Source organism: Sinocyclocheilus anshuiensis, unplaced genomic scaffold (genome assembly GCF_001515605.1).
Source record: "Sinocyclocheilus anshuiensis isolate Anshui unplaced genomic scaffold, SAMN03320099.WGS_v1.1 scaffold681, whole genome shotgun sequence".
Taxonomy (NCBI): domain Eukaryota; kingdom Metazoa; phylum Chordata; class Actinopteri; order Cypriniformes; family Cyprinidae; genus Sinocyclocheilus; species Sinocyclocheilus anshuiensis.
In genome coordinates, this window is record NW_015537978.1 from 674,720 (window position 1) to 684,815 (window position 10,096).

Consider the following 10,096-nt stretch of genomic DNA (forward strand, 5'->3'; position numbering starts at 1 on the left):
ATAACTCCGACTGGATTCGTCTGAAAGAAGAAAGTCATATACACCTAGGATGACTTGAGGGTGAGTAATTTATGGATTAAATTCCATTTTTGGGTGAACTAACCATTTAAGCGACTGAATGCCAGTGGGCGGGGCTATTCATCGATGTCTTGCTCTGGAGGCAGTGTTTATGCAAATGTTTGTGCCCGGGTGACGTCATCTTGCACTTCAGATCCAAAATGAGCCATTTTCTGAGCATGATGAAATAATTGCTTTGTTTATAATGAAGAGGACGTTTTAAGCTATGAAACTTGCAGGATGTTTTAATGGTACAAAGACCTACTCTACCAGGATCAGGATAAAACACACACACATAACTTACACACAAGAATAACAAACATTTATAAAAAGGTTCCCAAATCAAACTTTCCCTACTTCAAAGGCCAGACTAAAAAATGTGTCTGGGACCTAAAAACCTCTATAGACGGAGCCTGCCGAATATATAGGGGAAGACCGTTCCACAATTGTGGAACTGAAAAGGCGCAGTCACCTTTTTGGACCGAGGAACAGTCAACAACGACTGGTTTACTGATCTAAGTGACCTAGCCAATGTGTAAGACCCTAAGTGATCACTAATATAATTTGGGGACAAGTTGTGTATAGCTTTAAAAACCAATAATAAAATCTTAAAATCAATCCTATACTTGACTGGTAGCCAGTGGAGAGAAGATAGCACCAGAGTGATGTGTTCCCTTTTTTTGTGCCGGTCAAAAGCCTAGCTGCGGCAAAAGATCAAGGCAAAATGAATTTCTCATGTCATGACCCCTTTAAGGAAAGAAATATTCACCCTATTCGTGGCTGTGTTAAGATTTTTTTGGGGTGATATACAGAGGCATACTAGTGGGTCACATTCATTTTATTGTTTTGTGTAATTTCAAAGTACCATGTTCACATGCTTCAAAACAGAACAAAACAAAAACAGCATTGGAAAAGAAAAACAGATCTTACTGTATATTAAGTGTTAAGTTAACATGGAAATTGGGTAACACTTTATTTCGATAGTCCACTTTAGACATTCTATTAACAGTAAGTAACTTTGCAACTACATGTCAACTAGCAGTTAGTAGAGTATTAGTAGACTGTCTGCTTAATATCTTCTAACACTTTCTTTGTCAACTTATTCTACTAACCCTAAACCTACCCTAACAGTCTACTCTGAGAGTTAGTAGACATGTAGATGCAAATTAATGAGAATTAGTTGACATGTAGTTACAAAGTTACTTATAGTTAGTAGAATGTCTAAAGTGGACTATCAAAATAAAGTGTAACCGGAAATTGTACGTTACTGCTTGTGTATCATTTGCTTCTCACTGCCTCTTGTTTTCCTCGCTGATCTTTGATCTCTTGCGGAACGTGAACTGTCATTCCATCCATCCAGCGCTCAACAGTCACCTGACACCCCAAACGAGATCTGAGCCAATGACAGAACAGCAGCAAAAATCATTAGCAAAATTAACAAAAAAAAGAATGTGAATTTTTTGCAGTATAATTTAACGACAGCACTGTTTAGTTAGTATGTTATTATTTTGTATTTTAGAAACCATTAAGGATACTACATAACTTCTAGCATTATGTCAAAAGTATATACGTTCTGAATAGCATCTAACTTCCTTGACATTTACCTGCGCATTTGCTTCAATGTCTGTGCAAATAAAAGTTGGCATTTTTTGTTTTATGCTGAGGATGTAGTGAGGATGTAGTGAGGATGTAGCTGATTGAACTAATGTATGATGCATTTGATTGAGATAATTAACCTGCTAGCAATCCACTTAAGTTTACTTGTGCTCAGCTCACTTCTATTTCATTTGCGCATTGTTGATATCTTACAGTACTCTTTTTCTTGTCATAATTCACCAACCATTTAAGTGAAATCATTTCTTTATTGTCTAAGATGCTGTGATTACAGACATCCCACCCTGCAAAAACTCATTTCAGGGAGGTAACATTACCCCCCATCCCCAGCCATGAATAATACATGAATAAAACTCTTAAATTAAAGTAATGTTAGCACCAAAATCATAGCTATTGTCCCTTATCCTTTTAATTTGCTTTCATGCTCAAACATAATCAACATACTCGGGGTGATTCATTCAATAGCATTTGTGCACATTGTGATGCAGAATGTGATGCTTATCGGAGACACATTCAAGATGCATGTATACAGGTGGAAATGGTAACTGCATGTTCGCAAACAATTTGTTACTGGATCACTGAAATTGCATATTAAAACCCTGGAAACAGGGCTTCCCTCTCTCTCACTCGATTTCCAGGAGTCTATGAGTTTCCCATTTGCGAGAGTCAGGGAGCTGCTATCAATATGCAGGAGACGGATGTCTGTGATTAGCATTGGATGAATCATTCTAAATCACTTAAAGCTATACTGACTTTACAGTGACACTTTAGATCAGGGATGCCCAACCCTGCTCCTGGCGATCGACTGTCCTGCAAAGTTTAGCTCCAACTCTAATCAAACACACCTGCCTTTAATTTTTAAGTGATCCTGAAGACCCTAATTAGTTGCTTCAGGTGTGTTTGATTAGGGTTGGAGCTGAACTTTGCAGGACAGTTGATCGCCAGGAGCAGGGTTGGGCACCCCTGCTTTAGATCCAGGTGTCTTACGTCTTGGTGAGTCCATAAGCCAAATCCAGCATGTCAACCTCTTCATCCACCATTGGCTCCAGTTTGTCATACACACTCTCCTCAAATATCAGGTGACAGGTGGAACAGGCCAGAGTGCCCTCGCATGCTCCTAAGACACACACACACACACACACATTGAGTTTCGATGTTTTATGGGGACATTCCATAGACGTACATGTAACGGTTTTTATATCGTACGAACTGTATTTTTTATCCCCTTACTCTAACCCTACCCCTAAACCTACCAGGATAAGAACAGAACCACATTTTTTATTGTTTTTTTTTGCTAAGAATAAATAGGTAAACATAATTTCTGTACATAGTACCTTTCATATATTTTAATGTTTGCAATGACAGAAATAATGATTTGTGGGATGATAGTAAAATATATATGTAAAATGCAAAAAAAAACATTTAAAAAATGACGCAAATTGATTTCGTGTTTTAAGGTGTAAGGTAAGAATATCACAGCAAAAATAAACAGTTTATAGGCGCAGTTGGGTATTCTCAATGTTTTTTCAGTTGTATGTGTCAGCAAGAGAGAGCACCTTCCTTTTGACAGCTTCGACAAATGCTACAAAGAAGTCTGAACCGTCATATGTGTGTGGGAGCTGGAAAAAAAAATATTATGACACCAGAGCAAGATATAATCTTACAGAACTATTTATAAGTTAATATAAATGTAACATATCTACTGTATCTATATCTATATCTGCAGTATATCTATCTATCTATATAATTTTTTATGTAAGTTAAAGGGGTTATATGATGCGATTTCAATTTTTCCTTTCTCTTTGGAGTGTTACAAGCTCTTGGTGCATAAAGAAGATCTGTAAAGTTGCAAAGACTAAAGTCTCAAATCCAAAGAGATATTCTTTATAAAAGTTAAGAGTCAGCCACACCTACCTAAAACGGCTCGTTCTAACACGCCCCCACATGTCTACGTCACTGTGTGGGAAGATTTGCATAACGTCGCCCAAATGTTCACGCAAAGAAAGAAGGCGTAACTTTTATTCTTGCTGTAGTATTGTTGCCGCCATGTTGTGAAGGCGCTGTGTTTCATTGTGAAAGCGAAACTACTTTGTTTGGTCTTCCAAAAGAGGACGATATCTGCTTCGTCATGCCTGGAGCTGATCCGTGCTGGTTGCTGAGGAAATACGTATGTGGAAAATAATGTGTTTTTTGAACCTTAACCCGCATAAACACATTGCATTACACCAAATACACCAAATAATGTTCTATTTAGCAACATCATATGACCCCTTTAAGTATAACAATAATAACAAGAAATATAACTTGTTTTTAGAAGGAGGATCGGAACATAAAATTGATCCCGCACAGATCTTTAGATCCAATCAATTCTCAATATACTGCACATTATCAAGTCCCACCCCAGATTTTTTATTCTGGTTTAAGAAGCTGTTTCAGTGAGATATAGGCTACATCACATCAGAGAAGAAAAGATGAGCATTTCTATTTCATGCTGACTGAAATTCAGCATGCAAAATTTCATGCTGAAGTAAAAAGGATTTTGTCACATGTAAGCCATAACAAAATGGTTTAGAATAAGTTCAATGGAAAACAAGTAGTAGGAACATCATTACTGAGCCATGACACACACACACACACACATTTAAAACAGATGGGACTTAGATTGATCACATGAAGCCAAAATAACATAAAAAAATGGTCTCATTACCAAAGCCACTGATGTCAAGATTCTTCTTGATGACAACGTCTAGAAGAGTCTCTCCCTCTGTGACAAACACACTGCTCTTTACCCCCGACTGATTTACAAAGTGCACCAGCACTTTAGAGCCCGAGGAACTAAGAACACACACAGACAAACACACTGAACTCATTTCATTGCACTGATGTTCCTGGTAGAGGCATTATTACTGACGGAAAAAAAAAACACAAAAAAACAAGTACAAATAGAATTGTAAACAATGGATTGACTTGATGAGTCAAACAGTGTTAAAATGAAATACAGTTTCTGAGCAGGAACAATGGTTATTTTATTATTTTTTTTAGTATGCATTTTAAAGAGGTAGAATCTGCAGTGTTCTGCACTAATTTAACTCTTGATTACACAAGGATGTTGATTAGTTTTAATCATTCAATGTGTTTGCAATCTCTTAATCATTCATGTGTAAGGGAGGACCCTTATGATTGCTCAGTTGGGCATTAATGAATTGCCTGTAAATTACAGACAATGACACACTCAACGGACACCTTTGAATTTTGTGATCCCAGACCAAATGAAAAAAGAAACTTTAATTAGACATTTGTCAAAGAACATCATGACATTAAACATGATCTTCTGGCCTTTCTTAGTCTTTAAACAGCGCGGTTAAATAGCAAAGCCCAGAAAAAGGCTACAATTTGAGTGTTTTTGGACTTGCTATAGAGTAGAAAATGAAAAGTAGATTACCGTCCTCTCAAGACAAGAAAAATTACCCTGACTAGGGCATTTGTCCTTGTCATTGCGTTTATGTGAACAGTCATAATTGAGTTATGGGTTTATTTGTCTGTACTTGTATGACACTATGCGTAACTGAATATTTAAGTCATTAAATACACATCATCTCATGTGCACAACGGCGAGGCCAACTGTAGGTCGATTAATGTGTATACATGCTGGACCATGTTGAGCTACAAATCATATTATCTAAGTCTGTTAGTCCAACTTTGCAAAAATCTGACTGGCACAATTTCAGTCAGACATAAGAGTTTATTCTAAAACAGTCTAGGTTTATAAGTGACTATTCTTTGCAAACTTGCTTTGGGACTATTTGCATTTTTAATTTAAGTGAATTAGGTGGTTCTGTGAAGCAGATGACAAATGCCATGTCAGATTTTTCGTGTGACTGTTCCCATTCTAGACTTTTCAGTGATGACTCATGCACTATGCACAGGAGACACATTTCATTGTCACCCATCCATGAATAGCACATTGTTGCATCCCTGCATAGTTTGACAGCTGTGTACCTTTTTTGCTTTGGGTTATACTTCCTCAATCACACTCTTCTGAGTTTTGGATTTTCCTACTAATACGTTAATTTATGTGGGTTGGGCTAATTAATGGAGGTTGTTGCAAGTTACTGAGGCCTTATATTTTAACTATTTCTTTCATATATAGAGAGATATGTTTGAGGGAAAAGGGGGTATTTAAAAAGGTGGTGATAGATTCAAGGAAGTATGACGTGCTGGCTGGGGTTTACGTGAAGAAATGATATGTAGTCTTGAGGAGAGCCAAAAGTGCTGATGTCCTCGGGATTTTACAAATATAGCCCACTTCCAAACAAATAAAATTCCACAAAATTCCCAATTTTTTTCCTTCATCACCCACACACATTAGCTCACAACAGATGCACTTCTTTATTACGAAATATTATGCATTTAAATCGGAAACGTTACACAGAAGAAGCCTAAACAAAACCTAATTATATTGTAAACAATTAATCAAATTAACTACATCTGAATGAATTTAATCACATTTTCTTGTATAAATAAGTGTTTTATTTACATCACTTAATTATACATGGTAGGCTATCAAAACTAAATGTATGCGTTACATAAAGCAAATTGTGATTAACTTAATCAGCTAATTGAAATACATCATGTAAAATGAAAATAACTTGCAAAATAATTTATTATAATTCACTACACATATCTTTCACTTGATCATCTCTGTTTTGATTTTTTTTTTACTAATCTTTTAATTTTTTCATATAATGTATATTATAGACCAGCATTTTCGAAACGTTTAAAACTGACACACCACTTCCAACGTCACGACTCGACAACTCAGGTAGCACGTGAGTACAACTTTCTGCTCCGATTTGCTCAGAACTCGTAATTACAATATTTATGACCCTACTTGAAGAGCACAGAAATTGGACTGACAAACATATTTTACTGCTGTACGCTCTTAAAAATAAAGGTGCTTCACAATGCCATAGAAGAACCTTTTTGTCTAAATGGTTCCATAATCAACCTTTAACATCTGAAGAACCTTTCTGTTTCACAAAAGCTTCTTTGTGGCGAAAGAAGGTTCTTCAGATTATAAAAGGGTAAGAAAGAGATGGTTCTTTAAAGAACCTTTGACTGAATGTTTCTTTGTGGAACCAAAAATGGTTCTTCTATGGCATCGCTATGAAGAAACATTTAAGCACCTTTATTTTTAAGAATGTATGAGCAAAAGACACTTTGATCTAGTTTGGTTGAGTCTGAAGGATGGGTGACACAAGGCTTTGTATAAATATAGATGGAGAGTCCAATCACGTGTCAGTAATTGCAGCTTTGTTTCACCAATGTGCAGAGTTGATGGGTTTTCTAGACCTAGATGAGCACAATCCTTCAGGTGGAAATACAGAATGGATAGGTGACCAGAAACGGCTGATAATAATGGCCAGCCTGACATGTAGCACTTGATGATCGAGACCAAGCCTTTGACATTGAATTCTAATAAATATTGGCGGCCTATCAGGAAAAGGAATGAGTAGAAAAGATTTTCCAGGATTCTGACAGCCCGGTCGTGTAAGAGGACCAGGACTTTAATGAGGAGCTGGGTGGAGTAGTTTTTCGAGAAAGGACTCATTATATTTTTGCATGATCAAAAGAAATTTGGTGGAGGGGGGTTTTGGCCAGGAGGGAGAAGACAGTCTTGCTGAGCTTGAGTCAAAAGCAATCGGTAGCCATCCAGTCTGATATGTCAAGGAATGCACAGATCTTTTCTCAGATTACAGATGCAAAGGCAGATGGGGGGAATGAGTTTGTGTTATCTGCGCAGCATGGATAGAAACACCATCTGATTACAGGCTGTTCCAAACAATCTGATGTGGGTGGGTGGAGAAGAAAAGCACCTCTGATTCCTGTGGAACCCCAGTGGGTTGATAAGAGTGGGCTATGTCACCTTATTTTAGAGTCTAATAAAAGCAAATTACTAAAGTAGATTTGCTGTTCACCACACAATGCTGAAGAAAGCAAATGTTTCTACTGTATATTTAATGCATTAAAGCTAAGAATACAAAGGTCTAAGGTCATGTGATGTATAAAATAATGAGTGCATTGAGAGTTCTAGTGATCTTTCAAAGAGATGCTGTGGGCAAAACATTCCCTAAGCCAATGCTATAATGAGCTGATTTAAAATTCCTTACACACGTGTTATTTTCAGGTTTTAGGAAATGCAGTACATACAAAAAATATTTTTCTCACCCTCATGCCATTCCAAACCAAAATGATTTTTATTATTATGTTGAACAAAATATATGTTTTTTTTGTATGGACAAAAACTTTTCTTCATGAGAAACTATGTCACATCTCAGGTCAAGTTTACACTACTTGCACTTCTACACACGCACACAAACCTACTAGTTACTAAGAGAAATAACAGTTAGTCATTCATTGCATACATCATCTATCTTTCATCAGAGAATGGCCCACTGCGGTGCCCGGGGAGCAGTTGGGGGTTCGGTGCCTTGCTCAAGGGCACCTCAGTCATCGTATTGAAGGTGGAAGAGAGCGCTGTACATTCACTCCCCACACCTACAATCCCTGCCAGTACGAGACTCGAAACCACAATCTTTGGGTTACGAGTCCGACTCGCTAACCATTAGGCCACGACTTCCCCGTTAACTGTAAACGGTAATTTATTCTCCACATACTGTAGAATCATAGATTATTTCTTGTTAAAAATACTCTTTATATTCAGTAATCTGTACCTTAAGGTTAATAGATCTGGGTCTGTGTGCAGTTAGACTAGCGACATGCGCATATTATGTTATTCTAACCCCTCTTTAAAAAGGTGTTACTTCCACAGCTGGGCATTACAATATATGTTATTTTTATTTGTACATTTAAATTAAATTAGCAAATAAAAATAGTCAAACCTCATTGGCTGCACTGCTCATGAAGATGGCTTTTAATGCGGTGACGATATATTACTTGGATGGTGTGACTTGTTTTAAGATATCTAGAAGTCACATATTCCATGTACAGAAACAAAGCATTATGTGAAACAACAAGAAAAGTACATTTGATCCTTACCCATTTGGCTGGGATTGACTGCAGAGTCTGGGAACTGTGTGAAGAAATCTTGGATGGGTCCTCGTGGATCCTGGGTGGCACAACGGAGCCAAGCTGGAACGGAGCAGGACCTGTACACACTTACGAAAGGCCATGCTGTCCTGCTGTGCAAGCATGTGGGCTATGAATGAGCAGGCTCTGCATCAAATTTTGGGGTGTTCTTTGTTTCAAGGACAAAGCTGCAAGCTCCATGGTAAGGCCAACCCTGAGGTAGACAAGGTTAAACACACAGAGAAAAGTAGAGAGAGTGAAGCCTTGGTCTTAAAGGGATAGTTCACCCAAATTCAGTCATTAATTACTCACCCTCATGTCGTTCCAAACCCGTAAGACCTTCATTCATCTTCAGAACACAAATTTATATATGTTTTGATGAATACTTTTTGTGCGCAAAGAAAACAAAAATAACGACTTTATTCAACAATTCTTCTCTTCCGGGTCAGTCTCTGTCACCATTCACGAGAGCATCACGACGCATGCGCTGCGCTTTGTTTACAAGCAGAGGAATGCACATGTATGCGTCATGGTACTGTCATGAATGCACAGGGGAGAATGACCCGAAAGAGAAGAAATCGTTGAATAAAGTCATTATTTTTGTTTTCTTTGCACACAAAAAGTCTTCTCATAGCTTCTTAAAATTAAGGTTGAACCACTGATGTCACATGAACTATTTTAGCGATGTCTTTACTGCCTTTCCGGGCCTTCAACGTGGTAGTTGCGTTGCTGTCTATGCAGGGAAAGAAAGCTCTCGGATTTCATCAAAAACGTCTTCTGATTTGTTTTCCGAAGATGAACGGTCTTATGGGTTTGGAACGACATGAGGGTGAGTAATTCATGAATTACTCATTTTTATTTTGGGTGAACTATCCCTTTAAAGATCATGTATAACTTGCAGAAAAGAAACCAGCACAAGACAATACACATTTCTTTATCTTTATAGTATAGTTTAAAACTCAGTTCTTGACAGGAGTTTGTCATCTGATAGTATCCTGTATCCTTGATCTTGGGATCAAATCAGATCATGAGATTCTGATCAGAACAAATGATGGATCACGGGAGTCAGATCAAAATCAACCTACAGGCCCTCTCTCCCCGATACAATCTCAGAAAGATTTTTTTTCGTTCTTCATATTTGACCTTGACAGACTATGTAACGAAATGAATCAGAGAGAATTCCCACATCAAAGAAAATATGAAATCATCATGGACCAGTAGCAGTTTGAATGTATTAAATGCATTTGTGCACCATTAGAAGAAAGTCCAAATCTTCCTTTGGCCAGATTTAGTTTGAAATGACATCACACCCGTTTGTTCTTCTATTTCTCTTTAA

At 37.5% G+C, this 10,096-nt stretch overlaps 1 protein-coding gene across 1 annotated transcript; it reads right to left on the minus strand.

The window, feature by feature from the left end:
* Positions 1-1,329: 1,329 nt before the first annotated feature.
* Positions 1,330-8,885, minus strand: LOC107672951 (adrenodoxin-like). Its single transcript, XM_016466340.1, has 4 exons — positions 8,731-8,885; positions 4,379-4,506; positions 2,659-2,788; positions 1,330-1,450 (listed from the first exon to the last, which is right to left on the minus strand). Exons 1-4 carry the CDS (start codon positions 8,883-8,885, stop codon positions 1,336-1,338), a joined length of 528 nt encoding a protein of 175 aa, XP_016321826.1. The 3' UTR covers positions 1,330-1,335.
* Positions 8,886-10,096: the final 1,211 nt, after the last annotated feature.